This window comes from Nestor notabilis, unplaced genomic scaffold (genome assembly GCF_000696875.1).
Source record: "Nestor notabilis isolate BGI_N333 unplaced genomic scaffold, ASM69687v1 scaffold25461, whole genome shotgun sequence".
In the NCBI taxonomy this organism is placed as follows: domain Eukaryota; kingdom Metazoa; phylum Chordata; class Aves; order Psittaciformes; family Psittacidae; genus Nestor; species Nestor notabilis.
This window is the reverse complement of record NW_009916434.1, coordinates 54634-79542: the sequence shown is the minus strand read 5'-3', so window position 1 is coordinate 79542 and position 24909 is coordinate 54634. Positions and strand designations below refer to the sequence as shown.

The 24909-nt window shown below is 37.6% G+C and overlaps 1 protein-coding gene across 1 annotated transcript in view; it reads left to right on the top strand.

Moving 5' to 3' along the window:
• LOC104413554 (alkylglycerol monooxygenase-like) overlaps positions 1-24909 on the top strand; it is a gene marked incomplete at both ends in the record, with an annotated part of 83913 nt that overhangs the window by 15594 nt on the left and 43410 nt on the right. Inside the window, 1 exon segment of the mRNA XM_010024582.1 lies at positions 3828-3979. Within this exon segment, the coding sequence (XP_010022884.1) occupies positions 3828-3979 (152 nt within the window).

The window sequence follows — 24909 nt, the reverse complement described above, 5'->3', positions numbered from 1 at the left end:
TTTAGGTTTAGGTTCTAGGGCTGATCTGTGAGTTGGAGGAAGCAAAACAGGACCTTGTATTCTTTGAAATGGGCAGTTGCCTTTTCTTCCAATTGAATTTTCTCCACTTTTTCCCTCCTTTATTATCCCATGGGGATCTACCATAAGCAGATCTTCATTTCCACACGGAGAGTTCATCTCCCAGAATTTCCTTCTTGGACTTTTTTAATTAGAGGAAGTGATAAGCTGACCCAGTGGAGGAGAAGGGGGGAAATGGTTTATTAAAACAAATATCATCACCTTTGAGAAAAGCATGTATGAACTTTGAAAACAAGGAGACGAGAACTCTCAGAGTTAAAACAGTTGCCTAAGTGCATACTTTGCACATAATAGGAAAATTTTCAGCAGAAATGTTCAAAATCCAAGAAGATAAATCTGTGCAATGTATATAAGGTTTTCATACACTCTGTCTATTCTAGGATTTATTACTCCTTATGCAGAGGATTGAACCAGATGATGAGTGTCTTACCTATCTGCTTCTGTCACATTTATGGTTAAAATCAAACATTTAAATGAGGAAAAGGTTTTCTTAAGTTCTCTTCAGCATTTTCAAGAACTGAAAATGGAACTTCAGGGAGAAAAAAAGGGGCAATATAAACGTTTAAAACTCCAATTGAACTTTCAGAATTGTAATTGAATGCAAACTCTGGAGTTTCCTATCTATCACACTGTAAATTTAAAAAAAAAACTTAGCTAAGCAATTCTTCTTTCTCCAGCATTGCATAGTGATATGATGGATTACTCTAAATTAATTACAGTAACCAGCTAGTGTTATGTGCTATAGAGTTGCGATTCAAGCATGAAGGAAAGAATGTACAGCAAATTACATATATTAAAAATATGTTGCAGGGTTAGCTCAAGTTTTACACCTTGGCCTCAGCCTGTGGAAAAGAAAAAAAAATAAGGACTCGGGTGAAATACTGAAAGCTGATCAAAAATGGAGGAAATGTACCAATTCACATATCTTCGGATGTACTGCAAAGGCATTATAAGTTAATAAAAGCAAAAGAATAAAGTAAGAAAACAGTACCTAATAATAACTGATACTCTATGTTGCAAGAGGTGTTTTAAATTTCCTGGTCATTGAAAAGATGTTAAGAAATGCCCATTTCTTTGTGTTTGAATAATATCAGCTCCCTTCTGACCTGTTGTGAAAGGGATTGAGAATTTATACTGAACTTTACAGATGCCTCATGAGATGAATTGCAAAAATCTGGTTGGACACATATAATCTTCTTTAAAAATATTTATAGAACACAGCTCTTATGAAAATTAAACATGTTCCAGGTGTGTATGTGCATAGCGAAGTTGTTTTTGAAGTGGTAGATACACCTGTCCTTGCTATTCAAGAGAAATTCTTCATCTGCCAGCTGCTGAAATGAAACTTTTTGGGTTTTGTTGTGTTTTGTTTTTGTCCAAGAGAAAAACTGAGATGATTGTAGTAAAGGGAGGAAAGAGTTGCAGGTAAGATGTGGCAGCTGGCTGTGGAAATGCTATTAGTTCTCTTCTCCCCTCCAAGCAACAACTCCATGCAACACTTCCGCTTCTTGGGATAAAATGGTGGATGTAACACTATTCAGCTTGCAGCCTAGTATCAGGAGCTTGGGATTTTTGGCTGACTTTGTTCCTCATTAGTAGGGAAGCTAACAGCACAGAAGCTCAAGATGTTTCCTTCTAGCCTTATTCAAAACATTATTATGGGGAGAGGTGTTAATGCCAAAAGCTCTGAATGGATATCTCTGCAAAAATATGAAGGCAACTGCAAAATTCAGTCATAGCGTGGGGGATGGTTTGCAAGTTGCAAGAGCCATGTTTGCTGAGGTTCCCTTGTGTTTCAGTGCAGCTACCCAAATGGGGCAGGACATGGCCAGGCTGTTTTCAGGGATGTTTTCCAGGTGTGTGAAACAAAGCTTTAGAAGAGAAGGAACATAGTATGTTCCTTTGTTGTTTTGCAGATTCAAGTGCTTTGGGGGCTATGCTGTGAACTATGTAAAAATAATCTAGCTGAAAACAAAAGGAAAAGGTAAAAAAGAAAAAAGCAGGGTTTGGGAAGAAGGACCATTGAGAAGTGGCACTGAGACAAGAATAAGCAGACATGGACAGAGTAATGCATGGAGACTTTTTTAGTTGATTTCAATGTAAGGTGAAGTTCCAGGTGAGACTAGAGTGAGAGACGTAGGTCTGTCATAGACTTTTAGCTGAGGTTGTGCAAGGCCACCTATGTGCACATATATGTGCAGTTTGTTACCACCTCTATTCAAGTCTTGCAGGTATGCCATTTGCAATTTCCATTTGGAGTTCCCTGAACTTGAATGTATCAGTCTTCCTTCAACCATGAATGTTATTTATAGATCTCTAAAACCTTGCACAACTTTGCACAGAGGTAGTATTCTGCTGATAATTTCTACCTCCTCCCCCCGCCCCCCCCCAAAAAGTACCAGCGGCAAAACATCTGAGAACTAGATTACTTTTTCCTGTGTGTAGATGGTGGGGTTAATGATAATTGTATTTCTGATTCTTAGGCCATAAACTGAGGTGCATTTGATCCATAAAAAGGGGTATGCGTGATTTTCCAACAATTACTATCTTTTCCCTACTTTTTTTCTTCTTGCTGCTTTTGAGAAGCTGCCCAGTTCAGTTCACCACAGTCCCACAAACATTTTCATCAGCACAGCAAAGGAGGGTAGAAGGAGGAGGTGTGAAGAAACTGGTGCAAATCCTGCTGTGGATTACACTCTTCTACAAAAATGCCAGTTTAAATATACATCAGTCTGCATTTCACAGCGACCTAAGCCAGTTGTCACCTGGGCCACCCCAGTGCCCACTGATATCTCTCATGCTGGGGTTAATGCTTCCTGATCTGTCCAAAAACTCACCCAGCAAAACCAAACCAATTTGGAAACAGCTCAGCCTCCAAATCAGTGAAATAAGGTGGAAAGTGATGGGGCACTGAGGGGAAGGTGTGACTGTGGTAACCCAAATTTTTATTAACCTAAACAGCTGTGGAGAGTTAAGACTGGATCTGGCCTGCCAATCCCAGAACTACGTTCTTTCTTCTTCTCCTGGTCTCAGCACTGACCTGCATTAGGTCAATGGTAGATGCTCACTCCCTGAAGTCCAGGAACTTGGCACCGATAAAGGTGCTCTCTGGTGACTTTCCTGCCTTTGCAAATTTGTGGGTTTTTTTTCTTTTCTCCCCCTTTTCTGGCAGTCCTGACATTTTTCTCTACTGGTTACCCTTTCCTTTCTTTTCAAAGGCACTGGGCTTTGTCTCCTCCTCCTTCATTTATGCTCTTTTAAAGTCAAGTGAAGTAATATGCTGAGCAGATATCTGACTGCTCCCTAAAATTATGTCACCTTCCATGTCCTTCTGTACAATGAAGATAGTCAAGGTATTTTAATGTCATACATTAGTGTTTAAGCATAATTGCTACTATGCTTCAGTCACTTCTGACTTGTGAGTTAGCAAGGATGGGTTTCTTCCAAATTTACGAAAACAGGAGTATCATAACACTTGCAGCACATGCGAGTGCTTCAGCCTTTCCATGAAGACTGAGCATGCCTAATGCCACAACATGGGCAGTGAGTGGGTGAGAGCTGGTTTTAAAAACCTTGTAAATCTCAAGCAAACGTTCCACTGAAGTCAATAGTACTATTACTTGACAGGGGCTGCAGAACTTGGAGACTAGTTTATGACTCCCATCTGATAAATGGTAAATACATATAAAAAGGTTCTGTAGTTAAGGTTGACAAAATTATTGATAAAATTTTTTGGATCTCAGTTTCAGTGTTTTATTCAGAAGAGTTCACTTAATTAGTTATATCTGCGTATGGAATAACTACAGACTCTTTGAACTGCCCTGGGACTCACCATGGACGTGGTATTTGACACTCCTGGGAGTGGACTTTGCATACTACTGGTTTCATCGCATAAGCCTTTGTAAGACTGAACAAGTTTTTAATGTATTAAAATAAAAATATATTAATTATTATTAAAATGAGGTAATTATTTATGTTTCTATACTTAATCTGCTCTAAGCATATATAGCTGCTCTTCTTTCCAAGGATTAACAAGGACTCACTTTTTCTTTGAGCACAGAAAACAGTTTATATATCATCCTCTGTATAATAAACATGATTTTGTGAAGAGTGAAGTATCATAGGAAAAAAATAGAAAGTAAATAAAAAATTTAGGGTTAATAGCGTTATATGCCTGTATGAAAAATGCAGCACAATACAGATAACTATTTTAGAACCTTGTGGACGAGCAAAATGGAAAGCAGTAAAAAGCAAGGTGGCCAAAATAATGGCAGGAGAGCTGGCTAACTTCATCTGTTTCTGTGTGGTTTTAAAAATCTTTTTAAACATTCAATTGTTGTTTAATTGGTAAATGAATAAAAATATTTCTCTACTTCATGTATGTATGGACACAGATCTACATGTATAAATAAAGTGGTTTAGAAATCTATCTGCAGTTAACACTTGACTACATAAATGCAAGCCTTGTCTTGGTTTCTTTAGAAGTTCATTTTTAACTTTTATAATGAAAGAGAAAAAGCACAGTTTAGAAAGCATTTAGCTTTTATTTATTGTAGCAATGGAGCCCATGGAGCATCATGCCATTCATTTCTGTACATATATATTGTGAAGATGTAATATCAATTCCTATGTGTCTGTATTGTTATGTAATTCTGTTCTATAGCGACATTTTTTCTTTAGCCTTTTATATCATGTCTGAAAATGCAGTAATGCTGTCAGTCCTTATGCGGGGTTTGATCTAAAGTCCATAGCAATGAAAGAATCTTCTTGTTGTTTAAGAGACTTTAGATGGGCTTCTCAAGGCAGAGCGCCCACAACATGCAAAAGCTGTGGGATCTAGTGACGATAATTTATGTAATGCACTTTCAGAAAGGGGAAAAGTTTTGGTGCCAATAGGTCAGCAGAATATATGGAAGTAGGTAAGAAAGGAGCGTGATCTGCTGCGGGGAGTGGGAGGGAGGAAGGGTCCCTCCCAGGTGGGGATGGCAGGCAGGCGTGAGAACAATGCAGGGTGGGTGCAGGGGGACAACAATGGTGGGGGACGGGCGGGAGTTGAGGAAGCAGGGGGAGCTGGAACAATGAGGCGGGGGGGACATCGCGGCCGGGAGCTGGGAGCCCAGCGTGGGTGTACGCAAGACTGGGAATACGCTTCGCAAACAATGACATTAACAGTGCTGGCAGGGCTACAGCCTCAGGCTGAGAACTGGACCAGAGCAGGAGGCTATTCCTGCATTTTAAAGTACAAATACTTATCTTCAAGTGTTAGAAAATCACCAGCCTGGCTGTGCTTTCACTGGAGTCAGTGGTAAAATTCCCACTGAGAGAAGGGAGCAGGGTCAGCTCCATGTTCTCTAAAGCAATTGCACGTATTTCTATTCCTGCAGCAACTTTGCCTTTACTCTCGTCCGTTTTTCTGTATTTTGGGGGGTTGCACACTTTGAAATGAATCTCGCTGACAGTTTTAGAATGAAAAGCCAAACCGATTCTCTCTATAGGTAATGGAGTTGAGGAAAGTGGATAAGAAAATCCTGCTTTTGTCTTAAGAAAGTCAGTGCTGACATATTCTATAAATGATAATTTACTCTTCTTCAGGTTACGGAAATATTATTTGCTGTTAGGCCTGTGCTACTCAGCAGGGAACTGATGCAACATTGTAGGAAATCACTCTAAATGGAAATTTTAACTTAACCGACACTTTTCTCTGGTCAAGCAATGATGAAACCTGTAGCACAGCAGCACAGCTGCGAAAGTCGGCTGCTTTGGAAGTTGCTAAGGAAATTTAAGTGTAAGAGATGGCTTAAAAAAGTAAAATGTAAACTCCTGAAAAAATACCTTTGCACTTTGAGAGGCCAGGGCACTGGAACAGTCTCTAGAATAAGTGTACAAAACACAGCCTTTGCGCTAGAAAGTGACAGGGCCCGATGATTCAGGCTTGGATCGTAGAGCAAAGTTGAACATTAATAGCACATGTATATCCCAGGAAGTTCAGGCTGTGTGGGCTTATGTGTGGGGATGTAAATAATAGCACTAATTGTTTCAAACTGGAAAACTAAAATTCAGATATGTTTTGCAGTTGTTTCTTAACAGTTGATATAATTTTGATACAAAGAATCATCATCATCATGTAGGTTTTCATGTCTCCAAACAATAATTTGTTAACTCAAACCCCTGGCTTTGTAGTGCCTTATTTCATGTTGTCCATGCAATAATTGGAGTGTCTGTTCTGGTATTTGAATAAGTAGTCTGAATCATTACAGTTTTTAAAAGTTCCTTCTGTAGCAGAAACTCTACAATACGGTATCAAGTTTTTACCCAGCACTTGGGAAGCTATTTTTTCCTCTTCACTATATGTGTGTAATAGCTATTATCATAAACTGAAGTTATACAGCAACAAGAGGAAGTATTTTTAGGTGTGATCTCATTTTGCAAAGGATAGAGTTATTCTAAGTATGTGCTTGTATTTTCCATTGTTTGCAGTAGCCACTAAAAAGTTAGAAAATAAAATGTTTCACGACTTATTCCAGCATTCTTCTGGGCCTGATCCAGAAGCCATGGCAGTTAATGGGAGTACTTAGCCACTGCTTTTTCTCCTGATGTTTTAATGAATTTATAAATCAATGTAACTCGTCCTTTTGTTTCAGTAAAAACACCAGTTATGGCTGTACTACCAAGAAAAGTTAGCTGTAAAATCACAGGGTTTATTTTATTTTATTTTATTCTGTTTTTCAGGGAAGGATATTTGTGGGTTTGAGGGATTTTTACCAGATAGTTTAATCTAGCATATATATGGATTACTCCTCAAGTTTCCTCTCCAGGTGCAGAGTCCTTGCAGAGTTCCTCCTGCTAGAAAGGGGGATTTGGTGGTCCCAGAGCAGTGCAGAGCCCCAGCCCTTGTACAGCACACCCCTCCCCGCGCCCTGGCCTTACAGATACTCCTGTTGCAGACATATGACAACGGCAGTAAGGAATTTGGAGGCTCTGTAAACTAATTTCTTCAGCAGCCACACCTTTTAATCAGCGGAGGAAATCTAGAGACTTCCAGACCCATGCAAAAACAAGAGATGTGCACTTGTGTGGAGCCCAGGTCTTGGCTGTGGGGCAGTGGGGGGGTTCACGACTGGCTCTGCTATGAGGGGCTCTGCCCAGCCCAGGGCCACCCGTGGTCTCAGGAGGGTCCTTAGCAGTGGCTTCGCTCTCAGCCTGTGCCCCAATGGGGAACTCTAAACCTCTGTCCCTCTCTGTAAGGGAGTAGTTTTTAATCCACACTTCCTGGGGGATTGCATCCTGCAGAGCAATGAGGTTTTCTGTCAGCCAGGGGACCCTCCTCTCCTCTTTCAGGCCCTGGAAGAAGCTGTCCAAGTCTGGCAGCCAGGAGGTTTAGAAAGCCTGTCTCTTTTTAACAGCAGCTTCCAACACCTCTTTTGTTCTCCTTTACTGCTGGGGAATTTCCATTGCTTCAGTGTCCCTCCCCTCGGACAACCTGGGAGAAGTGAGTTTCCTTCTGCAGGGCCAACCTCCACAGCAGCTTCATTGTTCTGCCAGGGCCACGGTGGCCTGTGTCAGCCGCTTGCCCCCATTGCCTGCTGGCGGCTTCCAGCGCCCTGTTGGATACGTGACACAGTCCCTGTCAGTGAAAGGCTGAGCCAACATGAGCTGATGGTCTGAGTTATGTGCAGAGGTTGTAAAACAGACCTCAGCTGATAAGTATATCTCAGCAGATTCCCCAGCCGCTACATAAAATTTTGAGTTAATGACATTTCTCTTAATAATTCTGAGTTTATTCATGGTGGATGAGAAATAAACCTTCTACTATACCAGGTGTATTCTGGAGCAACAGACTCTAAGCTTCTCAGATTCTTCCACCCCACAGGACTGACCTTTTGTCCAAGGCCAGTTTCTGAAGGGTCATAGGACAAAAAGGAAACCCTGAAAACTCACTTCAGCTTTGTCCCTTAAAAGGCCATGCCTCAGATCTGTGGCAAAACGTCTCAACTGAGGATGTTGAGGGGGTTTTCTTTCTATAATTTCCAAGACTTGGAAGCTTTGTGAACTTTTCTTCCCCTATTTTGTAGATTTAAAGAAGAAAAAAGAAAAAAAAGTATTTTTCTCTTAGCCATGACTTACACTGCTTCTCTCTCTTCTCCCAGTAAGCATCTTTTGTTACAGTTTCATAGAACAATATCTTCAGCAGCAGAGCAGAATTCTGAAGTTTCTGGCTTCTCTTTTCCTACACCATGCTGCAGTTTGCCACCCACTCAGTTCTGAAAAAAACCTCCTGCAGAAAGACTGTGTGCGTAAGATTACTGAAATAGTCCATGTTAAAAAACAGGATTTTGCTGGGTTTCTTTCTTAAACAATTCAACTCAGTTCAGTAGTCAGGGTGTCAACTCAGCCATGGGCTAAGCATAAGCAACATAATCCAGACTTGCTAGTACAGAATCTATGGAGTAGCTGTGGAGACTTGTGAGAGAGCAGAGAGGATTTTCTGGGTCAGTAGTGCACAGGCAGGTAACTCATTCTGCAACCTGAGTGGATAAATAGGAGCAGGTAATGTATCAAGATGCATGCCATTAAAATGACTGGAATGTGTAACAGTCAAACCCAGTCCTGTTCTTTTTGCTAATTATATACATAGTCTGCACTAATGCTTCTAATATGTTACCACTTTGGATACCATTGCAATACTGTGTTCACTGTTGAATGAGTAGATGAGTTAAACTTGCAAGCTTTTTAAAGTAAAAGACAGCAGGGCTCTAAGTCTCTTCACCGTCTACATGTACATCTTCTTTTTGGAGGATGTATTGGAATCATATGATGGTGCTATCTTTATTTATCTGACCCATTCCTGCCTTTGAAGTGCTCCTTTCATCTGCATTTTATAATGTACTCGTCTGAAGTCAGTATATTAGAATGTAGAAGTAAATTTTATATCAAGAATTGATAGTATATTGAAATAATTTTGGATTTAAAGGATTTCAAATTTATGGGAAATTCATTATAATAAAATGCTGTCTGACTTTAGTTATTAGGAACATGGTCAGAGATGCAAGGTTTTCTTTTCAGGAAAATCTGTATTCTCCTAGAAATACAATAAATGACAATGTTCTTTACATGCCAAAGGATCCATCTGGAGGGCAGGGGAAGAGGATTGAGGGGTGGTGGTTTTTTAGGCTTGGCCTTGCATGTGGGAAAATGCCACTGTTTACCTGACTAGAAATTCAGTACCATATTGATTATCCAACATGAAACAAATTTAATTCCACCCAAGTGAGATAGAAAACTTTGGAAGCTGTCAAGTGACTGAATGAGGCTCTGTTCTTTTTACTGTCACAGCTTGTGTTGATTGCAAAGGGAATTGATACCCAGTGATAAAGAGAAAAATATTCTCTTCTTGTGAATTTTAGAGAAAACATTTTTGCCATTCTGTCAGTTGTTTTTTTCTTGCTTTTAAACAGGCTTGGGGAGAGCAGGATATTAAAATGCTGATGCTGCTTGCCTCACAAAAATAGCAAAAGCAATAGCTGGTTGTCATATTTTCTGTTCTATCTTCTGATTGATTGTAGTGTAATACCTGCAGACAGCATAACATGAATTGAAAATAGAGAGTTCATGTGATTATGATTCATTCCCTGCCTTCCAAGTCCACTGTAAATAAAGGACATCATTTGTTATTTCTGTACACTTGTCTTTATATCTTTTACCTTTCCCTAGTTTTCAGATATAGAGGTGCTCCTTTACCATGTGTAACAATTTTCTGAGTGGAGACTAAATTTGTAGAAGACCACAGTTAATCTTAGCAAACCATATTCTTGCTATTCCTTCTGGCATTTCATGTATATTTTGGTTGGAAGAGTTCACCTGAAATCTACCTCAGCTGCAATAAGGCTTCCTGACATGGAGTGGTCTAGGGTCCCATAAAATTATAGGAGCCTGCTTGTATTGTTTTCAGGTTGTTATTGTTCATAATAAATTCCTGTTGTTTGAAAGACTGTTTTCTTGAATACTGGCAAGAATAATGTCTTGATATGAAGTGAGGTTGACTCATTTAGTCTGGTAAATTTATTGTGACACATGCAGATAGCACAAACTCCTTCCTGTTTTACTTTAGAAGCTGAAAGATAAGTGACTTTCTGAAAAATCTCAGTAACCTGAAGGGCTCAGAAGATGGAAATAAGAGGATATCCACCAGACAGTTTTTACTTAATTTCTGCATATCCAAAAGACATTTATCGGTGAATAGATTTTTTAATTCTTACTTCTGTGAAATGGCAGAGATTATTAAGAGTAATGGAAATCAATTGCCAACAGGTTGGATGGAAGACAATGTGATTGGCTGTGGGTTTTTTTGCTCTTTGGAGCTGCTATAGGATGTATTCTGGAGTGGGAATATGATGTAGTGGCGGGTAGGGCATTGCTGTAGGTGAGAAATGAGACTCCATGGTCTGGGTTCAGTACCTAGTCCAAGGAGACATAAATGGCTTATCTTTGGATGACGGAAGGATATTGAGAGAAAAGTAGCTATACACTTGCCATAGTTCTTTCAGGTTTTCTGTAAATGTCTGGTAATCACTTTTCTTTGCCACAAGATACTGGGAGAGATGGATCTCTGTGGTTGTTATGAATTAGGCCGTGATAGGAATATAAAAGCAGTCTTTTTAATTTAACTTTTTTTTACGATGCCAGAGACAATGTATCTTTTAAATATCATGAAATATGTATTCATGAAAGCATGAACTGACGCTGTTATGACACAGTTCTTATGCCAAAAAGTCAGGTGGTAATTCCATCTCCTCTCAGCACTGTTAATCTTTTCTGAAGCTCCCACCATGAAGAGATCTGGCATGCTCCCCAGTACAAAATGAAAAAGAAACCATATTCCTCCATTTTCCTCATTAGTCATCTTTTCTTATGGTTGGGAATGGGGCCAGCAGAAGGTTAGGACTGCTCTTAAGTATCACTCAAATCTTGCTTTGTGGCTTTACATAATACATTGGAGTTCTTGAGGCTCTTTATATAGACATGCATTAGCTAGAGGTACCTATGGGTGTCTGGAAGGTAGAATCTCATCTTTTTCCTGCCTGCAGTGCATGGGTTGTTCCTGAGTGCACAGACTGGGGAAAAAAGCTTTGGATCTGCTTGCACAAAAGCAAGTTTGTAACACACTTTTACAGTAAAACATTAGAAAATGTAAAATAAATATCCTTAAATATTCAAAACCGAGGGGAAGAATCTCTGTTGTTTTTCATCTACATTTTTCTTTAAGTGATAAAACCTAAACTTTCTGAAGCTTGAAGTGAATTCCAAAAATCATTTCTGAAATTACTCTCTTCTGAGATCCCCAGGAAATGTGCACAGTGTGTGGATTAAACAGGTGGTTGTCATGAAGAAACTGATACATCACACACGTGGCTGTTCTGATTACAGTCATGCTTCTGACTATTAAACTAATCTGATAGAAGTGTCATTGCACATGAACAACTTAAAACAGTATCTTACGGGGTGAAGTGGGAGAAGAAAGTTTACTTTAAATTAGCATGGGTTGACCATTCAGAAGGTCAGCTGTCTTCACGCATTCTTGTTCTTGGCTAGTGCTGCCATCTAGTCTGTGCATGTGCATTTTAAAAGGGAAAAAATAATCCTTTTTTAGTCTGAGTGGAGACGTGAGTATGAAAGCATCTAATTCACTGTGCAGAGAAACAGTTCATTTTATATACTTTTCCAAGTCTGCTGCTGAAAACCAATGAAATGGTGCATAGCACGTGTACTTCTTAAGTTGTAATAGAACATAAAGTAAAATGTGAATTATCAAAGTTTTAAAGTGAACCCTTTTGTAGTTAGTGAGTGTGGGAGAGGAGAAACTAGTTCTTCTGCAGTAGTTTGAAGGTTTTATTTTTATGGAGTTTTACCTGAAAAAAAGGTTTGAAATAGTTCTGTTATGCACTATTTGACCTTCTAATGATACAGAACCGCCTTCAATCAGGTGACTTCATACATTGAAGAGAGAGACTCTGTGCATTTGGAAGTTCAACTACTCTAATTGTTCAGGGAAAACAGTTCAACTATGTCTATCTTCTCTTCCTTTTTTGTTTTTGTTTTAAACTTTTAATATGTATCTTATGCCAGAAACTTCCAATTAGAGTAAGTGAATGTGAGAGTGAGTAAGTGAACCTAAGAATATATATTCTTGTTTCCCTTGACCTAATTTTAAGCCATGTTACTTTCACTAAAGGCTTCTTGCAAAAGAGAAATGTAAAAATACTCAGTAATATTTATCTCCTGAAGAAGTTGCACACTACTTATTTAATCCAGGCTCATTTTAAACACATTTCTTTCCTAAATCAATTGCAGTGGTTTTGGAGATGCTAGCTCTTAATTTCTGATACAGCATTTTTGCACACTGTCTTACTAGAGGGCTGTATCTTGGGCTGGAGGAATGTTTGAAGAGGGGCAAAGTTCATTTTTATGTCCCTTCCATGTTTTGCCAATGTGCTGAAATCAGCAGATAAGCAATAAAAGGTACCAAATGCAGCAGCATTTTTTAATTTGTGATATGAAAATGTGATTGTAAGGAGTTAGATTTAGAGTAAAAGCACACGTCATGTAATTAATCAAACAGCAGTAATGGTAACTATTTTTTGTCACTAAATTTTAAAGTGGAAACAGAGGCCTAGAGAAATTAAAGGCATTGTTAAAACAGATGGCCCATCGAGATGCTTGTGCTTTTTCTGTTTCAAAAAGAAGTAGTTTTTCTCCTGCTGTGCTAGTAAAAAATTGCCTGGTCATTATTGCTGTTTGTCAGCCTGTATAGTTTTATCATGGAGAAAGAAATGCACAGAACACTTACCTCCCTGTATCCTGCTCTGAAGCAGCACTTTAGATAATAGGCGCTATGAAGACCTGTAGCATTTTGAAAACAGCTCTTTTGAAATTTCTTTTCAAACATGTACCAAACCGTGCAGAATTCAGCTTTGGAGCACCTTCACCATCTACCTGCAGGGAAATGTAAGGTGACTCCTGGGGCATGTAGGTGCTTCTGTGGCTGGGGAATGCAGAGAAGAGATATGGACCTAGCGCTCTTCCTGGGTAGATGAGCCCTTCTGAAGAGCTTGGATTTGCACTTTTGTTCCTCAGCAAGATGTTGCTAAAACCTCCAATTTCTGGAGTATTAGGACCAAGGGCATATCAGAAATACTGCTATTTTCATTTCTTCTGTGCTGCTTATGCAGTTTGTTCTGTAATTTAAATAGTTTTCCAATGTGTATCCATCGATGCGTATGTATTTTATGCATGGATACATAGATTTAGTTTAGGTTATGTGGCTGAAATATTTCCAAGTGTGTCCAATTGATAATTTCAGAATTAGCTAAAATTTAAAAAAAAAAAGGAAAAAAGATTGTCCATTGCTAATTGCACCTTCAGTTTTACTGATATGTGCTCCTTGCAAAGAGTAAGTGCATGATAATTTGCAAATTTGAAAAGGGTATTGTTTTTTGCTGTAAGTAAAAATTTAAAATTACTTTTAAACCAGACTAAAAGTGCATTCTACCCTAACCCCCAAATGGCAAGCTGTTCCTTTCAGGATATTACTCAGATTTCTAGAAGCTGGTTGTCTGTAATAGTTTTCCTTGCTTGCTAAAATCTAGTGAGGCTATTACCATTTAAAATAATATATTATACATTTCAAAATTGGCAATTAACATTTAAAGTGTGTCTGGAGCAGACAAAACATTATTGTATCTAATGTTCTTTGCGCGCATGTTTCCTTCAATGCATCTTCATTGCCTTAATTAAAGAATTTAAACTGACAAAAATGCTTTTGAAGTGTAGGAAGTCCACATCACACTCTATCTAAATTGATAGCATGGTGGTGGAAAATGTAACTTGATAAAAATTACCAGCCAGTTTTTTGCCTTTTCCCCCCTTTTTAATAGCTAAAATTGTCAGTAAATCCTTGTTTTGGCATAACTTTTCTTTTTTCCAACCAAAGATGTTTAAATAACCTACAGTATTTCTCAATCAGGTTTTCTCAAGAATCAGTAATTGTCAAACCTAAATAAATTCAGCAAGGTTAAATATTTTAAAACTAAAATTACCTTTCTGATCTTAATGAAGATGTGCTCTAAATAGAATGTAAACATTCTGTTGCAAGAAGATATTTACAATGTTCTCATGTATGAAGTTGTATGAAGGGCAGATACCCTAAATAATCACTCAGCTGTTATGGTATTCTTAGTTGGATTCTGTAAAGCACTTGGATTTGAGCACTGGATGTTGGCCTCTTGGCTAGTTATTTGGAGGGTTAAATGGAAACTGAAGTATTCTGAAAATTTCTTACTGTTGCTGGCAAACAAAAATTGTGACTAATCAAATCATATTGGTATGTATGCATGGGAAGTGCAAGGTTTTGTAGAGTCCAGGAGGAGGACTCTGGATTCTATCTAGTTACTAACTTTCTAGGAACTCTTACAAACTTTTCTTATGAAAAAAACATGTCCATGCCCTCTGATGAGGACAAGCAAGTGGCAAACTATGAGTAAAACTGAGAGGGTATTGCTTCAGACAGTGCAGAGCAACCTGGGCACGTGACCTTGTAAAACATAGGTGACATTTTTCTCATGCTACTTTTAACTTTAATAAAATTAGGAGAATTCCTTTCTATTTAATGAACATATCACAAATATCACTGTCATTCTAAGCATACCTTACCATTTTATAGTCGTAAGTTCAGCAGTGGCAAAGCTATTGCCAAGTATGAAAAGGGAAGTGCAGACTCTCAATCTGTGAGAACATTATGGCATGTGACATTTTCACAAGGAATCATTTCAGAAATCAATGATGTCCTGTTCATGCCTTCTGTGAACTGGAAACTGGTCTATTAGATTGGGACAGAAAAAGGTATGGTTTCTTTTTGGGTTTTTTTGGTTTTTTTTATTTTTTTTTATTTTAGGGCAGAGTGATGTAAGGAAAGTATAAACTTTATATGGGTGCTATGTATTTTACATGCTTTTATATTTTCTTGTATTTTCTTTTAAATTATAGTCACTATTAACACATATGGATGCTGAAATCCTGAAAACTTTGTAGTCATAAAAATAAAAGCTTACATTTTTTTCAGAAAGGTGACTTATAGTGTGTTACAGAAATAAAAATAAAAGGAGTTTTTCACCCCAGTCTGTCTTTTAATTTACTATATTTCGGTCTGGAAATTACCTTATATTTAAAAAAGAGAAAGGAAATAAAAATAATAAAAAAAGGAACTGTTCTTGAGTTGTTTGTTGCCTAAAAGTGATGTGAGGCAGGAATGGGCAAACCTGTCAAAACCGTCTCTCAAGTCTTTCCCACTATTTGTGGCTTTGCTTTTCTCCTGATGTCTCTTAACCATTCATTCTAACATGAAATTTTATTTTTTTTTAATTATAAATGGGGTTTTTATATTTTAAAATATATTTTATTTGTTGATTTAAAGTTGAAAAATAACTAAAATATTATGGAGAAATACAGTGTTAAGTATGTAAGCTTGTTATATGGTTAGCAGCTTCCCTTGTACCATATGGTTAAAATGAATCTGAGTCATGAATGCTTTATAATATTCCTATGGGACAACTGACAGTGTGCAAAGTGCCCACAGAACACATATTAAATAAATTCATACTAAATGGAAAAATTTTAAGAAGCCATAATACACATTTTTGCTCTTTTGCCTTTAAATATGGGTATGATTTTTAAATAAACCTGTCTTTTAAGAGCACTTCAACTTCACTAAGGAGAGTTGGAAAGCATGAAGCTAGTTCAAAGAAATAAAAAAAAAGTGAATGCAACCTCAGCTAAACAAGAGACTCAAAAAAACCCCTCAATACATAGTTTGAATTCTTATTTCTTGTGCAAAACAATTTGTTAAGCAATTTCAGATTTTATACTAGGATGGTGATTTGGAAAATTTAAAGTCAACAGTAAGTTTAATTTACTCAATAGTAAGAAAAACTAAACTCATAATTATATATGATTGACATTTCCCTTGCTAAATATGTATCTTTGGTAATGACATTTGAGTCTCTTAGTGGTTTTTGTCATAGTTAAACTGCAAAGTGTTTTGCAAAGGAGATTAATCTCATTTTGCCCCCCTGTAAAATAAGGAAGGATGGCACAGGCAGATGAAGAGACTTTCCTAGAACAGTGGTAGAGCAATGGACAAGCTCAGGGGTGAGCTCCCTTGGGTTGGTGCCTCCAGTCCAAAGGCAGTGCTTCCATTACCACTCTGGAAGTGTTTGTTTGTTTATTTATTTATTTAAAGTGAATTGATACTCACATTTTCTGGTTTGTGACTATCACAAGTTTAACTGGCATAAGTTTTGCTGTATAGTTTATTCATAAACCAATCTTATTCTTCCTTGTGATTTGAGTGGTTTCTTCTAGCTATATGTAGCACTTAAAAAAAGCCTGTTTAAAGATGTGGGATATTTTGTATGCATTGCAGATATGACTGTGTAATAAATACAATTGCATATGTATGCTCCCTGTGGCTACAAAAGTACATATTCACAGAATAAAAACCACAGTCAAAGGAATCCAGACTGCTTATTTTTATACTTACTGATATCCCAGGGAAAAAGGTAAAAAGCAGTTTATAAAACCTGGACAAAAGAAGGATGTAACTTTTTTTTTGTACTCCCTTGGGCTGAATTTCAGCTGAAATAACTGACAGTTTTTGGACTTACTGAAGGAAATGATGAGTGAAGATAAATATCCAGATGTTTGCTGGCCAGATGTGTAAGGTTACATTTTGGAAGGCATGAATGCTCTACCTGTGTCTTCTGAGAAGGAAATTGTAAATAGTAAACATGCTAAATTTTTATTTCTACAGTTCGGGGGGAAAAAAGGGGTTCAAAGTAAAACTCTCTTTTGCCCTCAATCTAGCATTTTAAGAACAGATGCAGGTTGCACATGCAAATTTGCAGAGCATACAAGTGGATTGTTTTTTTCTTTAATGGCCATTATGTCTACGTGGCTAACTTAACACCCTTTGTGCATTGTTTTTAATTTAGGGGAGATGCAGCTTATGGAACTGTCTTAATTTTCCAGCGGTAGGAAATAGGTGTGTCGAGTCTTTGAAAATTTCCTATTTTCTGTTCCCATGTTTCAAGCTCCTTATTTACGACAACAAAAAATTTAAACCTTGACTTTTTCCCCTCTTTCCCCAACCTACGCCAAGTCTCTCCCTTTCCCACCTAACATACAGATCTGCTTCTTTTCAAATAAATTGTTGGAAGCGGCTGCCTGCTTATACAGCAGCACGGCACATCTCTGCTTGTGCTTGCTCTCAAACTTGGGAAGAGGAAAGAAAAGTCTTGTTAAAGTCAAGTAAATAACTTAGCTGCTAGGCAGTAGGAAAAATATTGGATTTGATTTTGTATTATTCCCATATGGGTGAGATATATTTAAAATTGAAAAGGAAACCAGCTCCCTTAGAACTTAAAGGGACAGATTTTCAAAAATTGGCAGCCAATTTTCACCTATAATTGTACTTAATGTGGAAGGGATTTTCCTCTGCTGATGAGGGATAAGAGGGTCTTGCCACCAGACTAGCAGTGAGGGAGAGGAGGCCCCTTCCAGCGTGTAGATGTTGTTACTGGCCAGATCTTTCTCTCCTTCCTTGGGCTAAAGATCTCCCATGGCCCGCAGGGCCCCAGAGAGGCGGGTGAGGTCTGGAGCCTGCCCCAGTGCATGGGAGGTGATGAACTCATTTATGTGAACTCCCGCTCCTTTAGAGGCTCCAAAACAAGCATGTCAAGAGTGAAACATTTTGTCTTTTTTTTTTTTTTAATGAAAAAAAAAACCTTTTGAACGGGGTTATCCTTCTGGGCATGCAGTGTTGCAGCATGTTCTAGCACTGCAAAATCCCTTAAATGGCATGGCCTGTAATTTTCAATGGAAACAGCCTTGAAGGGTTTTTTTTGTTTATTGTACTCATGTAGACTAGGTTTTGTGTTCCCATTCTGCCAGTGTGTAAACATTAGAAAACATAATAACCATATAATTACAGAAGTCCAGTCTCTTCCTCGTTAGAAAAAATAAAGAGCATCCAGAAATCCTTGTCTCAAAGACACAGGCTGACCCACCCTAAATTTCTTCAATAACTTACTTATTTCTTCTTGGTCGTGTGTGAGAATAAATAGACACTAGAGCATGAGCTGAAGATTGGCTATTGCAAGCATATAGAATTAGCTTGTTTCAATTTCAGTGTAATCCTCAAAACATTGGTTGGAAATGTCATGTGCTCAGGACAAGTGAAAACATTAAAAGGTGTAAAGAAAGTGTGGAGGGATCAATTGCTGTCATTGCGTTTTGAGAGTCATTGCGTTTTGAGAGTCATTGCATTTAGAGAGGGAAGAGGAGTGGTTAAGAAGGGAGAAGAAAGAATGATGGAGGAGTGATCTCATTGAAGAAAAGGTGATTATAGAAGTGCGATAATCCTGGTTCTGGGAGTTCATCCCTGCTACTGGGGCAGCTGCTGCTCCCCATAGGGAGATAACAAATTGCTAGGCCCTAGGAAAAATACCCTTCAGCTAAAGGTTAAGGAACCAGGAGGCACTTGGAAGCTGCCCCCCTCCATCGCTGTGGTTATAGTGGGCACCATGACTCCCCAAGAAGGCAGGGCCCTAGGTCCTGCCAGCCACCTGCTTTTCCCACTCACTGGGGGAAAAACCCCTGCAATTTCCTAATGCAGGTGGGGGGACAGAAAGCAGAGTGACAAAACACATAGTTCACATTTGGTAGTCAAACTAACTGTTTCTCAAGCATGTGGTGGCTTATCTGCTTGTGTTGCTGGTGTTGCCAGGTCTTGTGATATTATCACCTGTCTCAAGCTTTACTAGTGGTGTTGGCTTTGAAATAATTCTGAGATTATTTTTCTTTGGCTTTGATTTTTGTGTCTATCAAAAACATTTACTTCATGTTTTTCATATATTTTGGGGGAGTGAAATCACTTTTATAACACTGGAAAATAATCTAGACTGCAGCAGTTGCACTAAGAAATTTTAGCTATTGTGACAACAACTGTGTAGACAAAGTGGGGTACGTTCAGACAGGAAAAAGCTATGGATCTGCCTGTGCAAGTGGCATATGGAAGCACCACGGGATGTGGGGGAGAGTGTAGGGCGGGCTGGATGGAGCAGAGGAATGTGACGAAAAACAGTAGGCATTGGGGCGGTATGGAGGAATGCGCATGGAGTCAGGAGGAGTTTAGGAGGAGTGGTCTGAGGCTAAGGGAGGAAATTTATGATGGATAGGTTTTATGGCTGCTGCATGTCAAAGCTGAGGGATAAAGCCCTGTCCTGTAGAAGCCCTCGGAAGTTTTGCCATTAATTACAAACTGAGAGTTTGCACCAAAAATGAAGGACAGTCCATTTTTTATATCAGGCACTGTATACAGATAAACTGGCTGGCTGAAAATACTCTGGTAACTACCCAATTAGTTATGCTTCAAAAGCTTATGATTTTCAAGCAAATATAATGCTTTTTAATGTGTAGAACTAGCAATAGTACTTTTTAGTGGACGAGTTGGGTAAAATTGTCCTCTACATTCTGTTCTAAAGGAAAAGGCAATGGCAAGTGCTAGAGGACTGTATTTTTATGTATATTATGGTGGGGGGGGTGTTGTATTTTTTTTTATCCCCTTAGAGCTATCTAAAATTTTTCATTTGCTTGTGTTCAATAAAAGTCTGTATTAATATTTTCTAGTTACATATAGATTTATATCTATTAGTTGAGTAATACAAGCATCCCTTGAGAGGTTTGCTACTGAGTGTTAATATAATTGCTGAAAAGTTTCACACATTTTTTTTAGTTGGGAATAATATCCAATATGTAGCGTCTTCTGTGTGAGGCGATAGCACAACATTTTACACATTAATCAAAATAATTCACAGAGCTTACTTCATCCTCCACTCTAGTAGGATATGGTTACTACACAAATAACTTTAGGACAGGAAGTAAGAATAATACGCTAATTAACTGAAATTGCAGGGGAACTTAGGTAGTCAGAATGTAATTATGCAAGGCAGAACTCAGTCAGGAAACAGGATTAACTTTCCTGTTCTTTTGAAAAATGCCAGATGATTGCTAATATTTATAAATGGTTTTTACACATCAACTGAATGATGATGCCTGTGACATAGGAGCTGCCTTTAAAATTACGCTAAGCAGTTGGTTCCTCTCTGACTCAGTGATAAAGATGCTTCCTCCAGGAGCAGCTGTTAAATTTCCTTCTTGCATGATAGATTTCCTTAACGGTGTCACATCCAAACATTGGCCCTATCTTTATTAGTTTGTCAAGGCTAATTCGATTGCAGTATATCCAAAGTAATTTCAAATTGAAAATGACTAGAACTGGTTTATTTTATAAAAAAGAAACCCACAAATGTGCATATTCTATGTTGCATCAGATGCTGATACAGTAAAGTTCAGCATGGCAGATGCTGGCTTAATAGTGAAATGCACAGTTATCTCTAACTTTCAAAAGATTACAAGAACCCCTCCTATCATTGTATCATATATCTTGTATCATTGATGAAAGTGTTTGCCATATGGTTCAGAAGTTTCATAATAGAGGTAAATTAAACTGTGCTAGAAGAAGTAGAAATACAGGAGCAGCTACTAAGTATTATCACAGAATCATAGAATGGTTAGGGTAGGAGTTGAAATCCAAATGCAGGGAATGATATTGACTTCAGAAAGAAATTCACTTTATCTGTGATTTGCTCTGAAGAGGGCTTTGGAATGCTAACTGAAACCAAAGTGTTGCAGCCCCCAAGTCTGACTCAGGTGAATGCTGCATCGGCAGTGGCTTTGGATGCTAAATATTAACAAGGTCAAACTAGCCACAGTGTAGTCCTCCTGTATGCTATTGATTCCCAGACATGAGCCACAGCAACTTTAATTGTTAGCATGGTGTTTCTCCAAGCAAGTAATGAATTTCCCCTTTGAATATTTTATTATTTATTATTTTTAAACTCGTGGTTGCAGTACTTCTAAGGATTTTGAATTTAAGTCAACTACTGTGTTAAATGTTGAAATAGGTTACAGTTGTTAACTATTTTGAGTTTGATTATTTAAAAGTAAAAAAAAATCTTTTGATCTAAATTTCTTTACTATCCGTAACTGTGAACAACTCCATGAATTCTCTATAATCTACTAGGTTGATACACTACATTTACAATATGATAACCATTAAATGTGGAATTTGGAAAAAAAGAGAGCATGCTGTTATAACATATAACTGATTATAGTTTAGTGTAAAATATTTACAATACTATAATCTGACACTTCAAGAACATCATTCTGAACACAAACTAAAATTGTTAATTCTACACCTAATTTTACTGCATTGACTGACTTAGTCTACAGGATAAAATCACAATAAATCCTTTGCCCTCTTAATGATCTTGAGTGATTTGTTCTGCTTTTGATGTATATTTGTATGGAAATAAGATTTCAGTAAGCAGTATTGTTTACATTCGATACCTAAAGTGACAGTCTTTCTGATCGAATAGCATTCTGAAGTTGAGGGTTGAGGTGTGACAGTTCTGTATCCTGCTTTAAGGAAAGCTAACCAAAGCTTACTTCTGCCTTTTTGACTTCCCATAGAGTGGGCAGATCAGCAGAGAGATACAAAACATTAATCCTTCATACTCTGTAAAGTATTTCTGACATCATGAGCACAATTCTGCGGTGTTTCTTAGTGAAACACTTGCCAAGTCTGTAAAGAAAATGTTTTTGCAGGGAGCCTTACTTTGTCCTGACATTTATGTAAGGACACGATTCACCATGAACCTCTTAGTCTTCCTCTTCCTTCAGAGAATAATGAAAGGAGTCTATTCATCCCGGTCTCTTGGTGTTTTTGTGGAAAAATAATAGTTCAACTGCACAGGCCCACTCCTCATCTGAAATATGAGTAAGCCCTGGAGCCAGAGTAATCTGTGCCCACTGCATATTTCTACCAGGACGCTGGACCATTGCCATTGTTAATAATGTTGAACCTAAACCTAGTATCCACAAATGAAAGAAACAGATAAAAAATACTTATAAAAGATCAATGCTTATAGTATAAATATACCAAAGATCACATCAGGAAAAAAATGTAGGATAACTGTTTATTATTACATGAGGTTTTAAAATATTTACACTTAAGAACTGGCCTTTGCTCATTTTGTAGTTGGGGAATATTCCTTTGGGAGCAATGGCAGGATGTTTTCTGTTAACCTCATTTTTTTTTTAAACTAGAAAAGGAAAACGTTTTCTAGCCAATTTTTCTTTTTTTCTCCCTGTAACTAGGTAATAAACTTATATCTAAAAAAACACTTGCTAGAAAGTGCTGTTATCTGTTTAAAATTTACGGAAACACTGTAGTTTCATGGTACAATAACTAATGCTCAATTATAGAGGAATTCCTCCGGAAGAACAAGTCATGACTGCAAGTGCCAAATAAATCTGGTAGTGTGACATGGATAGTAAAATTTCAAAACAATAGTAATCTGAGGGTTATATTTTCAAGGCAGATTGTGTTGATAGTACTACAGCTGAGGTATAATGCAACTAAACTATTGAGGATTGAACAGGGTGACACACTCTATATGAGGTGAAGACTGGTGAAGTTATAATCCAGATAAAGTATTTAAACAAAAAAAAAAAAAAGTATTGTGGCTTTGGAGTTCTCAGAAACCTGAGCATTTCCTGATTGGTACCACTGGGTGCAGTGTTTCAACCCAAATGCATGACTGTCAAAATAAAGCAAAGCACTTTTGTAATGCTTTATACAAAGAAAAATGTTTAAAAATTGAAGAGGAGAGAGAAACGAGGAGAACCCTTTTCAAAACCAGAATATTATCATATGGATTGAATTTAAAATCTGAATTGACACAGGCAGTCTGCAGCTATAATATGTAAAAGAGTTGCAAGTTCACTGCTTCTATGAGTTGCATGACTGCTATTGTGACTACTACTGGAGTTAGCAGGGAAACGGGTAAAAGTTTTAGATCCCCCCTCCCTGATGCCTAAATCTTAAAAAGTGAACCCTATTGTTCTCAAATGTCTATGTTTAAGTGCTTATATTTTTTCTAACACATTAAATAGAACAAAGTATTACTCAATTATTTTAGATAATTTTAAAAGACTATGTAGCTGAAATTCTAAATACAAAATTGCAATAATGTTTAATGCTCCTGTTTTATTACTTGTTAACATATTTACTTTTAAGATTTGAGAAAAAATATTCTATACCTATATGACTGTTGTGATTTAATTTTGTTTCAGACCATCGGGCAAAAATGCACAGCTGACTTCTTAAAGAAGTCCATTCCTCATTTATATTCTGGAAATATGATATAGAACTTAAATTTTCTTATGATTTCAGATTTTCAATTAAATGAGACAGTTCTGGCAATCGAAGACATTTTAAAAAGAAATAAGATTAATTGCTTTTAGGACTATAAGGTTTGGGGTTTTTTATGTGGGGTTTTTTTGTCAAATGCGAGGATTTTAATTGTTTTTATTTAATAAGGGAATCAGAAACTTTAATTTTCTACTTGACTGAAGTGATGTGCTTAGGTTTTGTATAAGCATGTTTTGCAATGGTATAAATTCCATACAGGGTGCACAAAATAAGATTTTTTTTCATCTTTAATATGCTGAAGAAATGAAGGACCGGGGAATTCACTTAATACTTTTTTAGGGAATATAGGTGACATAAAAAAACGTAAATAAAAGTGGTATCTCAGAAGTCACTCATCATTTGATTGCTGGTAATGTTAATTCCATAGCACAGTGCAGGGAATAATTACTACAGCAAATGGTTACTGTGCAGTGTCTTGAATATGGTGATGGTAGTGACATTTTAAAAGATGGCACTGATATTTTGAAAGAATATTCGTAGAATTCAAGTTTTGTTTGACACATAGTTTATATAATGTTTAATCATATATTAAGTTTAAATAACAAGTGATTGCTCTATAACAATACAGCAGCAAATACCAAACCCTAGATTTTAAAATTCTAGGTATCAAATTATCATGGTATTTATGTCTATGGAAATTGCAGTTTTGAGAGGTGACTCCACAAAGCTGATATTTAAACATTTCTATTCTAGCTGAGAGAGACTCTGTGTGTGTGTATGTTGTCAAGGCTTGCAATTCACATCTGTTTGAGAGCCTGGTACGTTAGGACTGTAACGGAGTAATTCTTCACTAGGTCTATAGATAAAGTGGAAAATATTTCCATTGTTCAGAATTCCCATTGCTTTGGAAGATTAGGTGACCTCAGGAAAAAGTACAAACAGCTGAGCTTTTGGTGGAGAAAGAAACAGGCATGGCAAGGAAAGGGCTGAATTTCTTGAAAAGAAGATTCTAGTCTGCCTTACTTTTTTCGGGCAAGAGACTGGACTGTTACAAGGTAGGGACTGAGGACAGTTGCTGCTGTTGCCTGAGAAGTGAGAGGGTCGTTTGAGTTGGAGCCTCCTTTACATGTGGAAAAGGTCAACGGAAACATTACAGGGTATGGGCTGAGGCTCTAGCACTTCCCTGCTGGCTTAGGAGGGAGGGCCTTTCCCTTACTGAGCTGTGACTTGTAATGTACTTTACATCCAACCATACTGAGGAAGTATGGAAAAGTCATCTTTGCAGGAAGAAATGTTTTTGAACCTGTGCACATTTAATGGATGGCTATTTTTATATGTTCATAACATTAAAAATATATAGAGTATTTTCTATTTAAAACTGTTTACTTGAGACAAATAAAAACCTTTAGGCACTGCAAAGGGTGAGGCCACTAGGGTAACAAAAT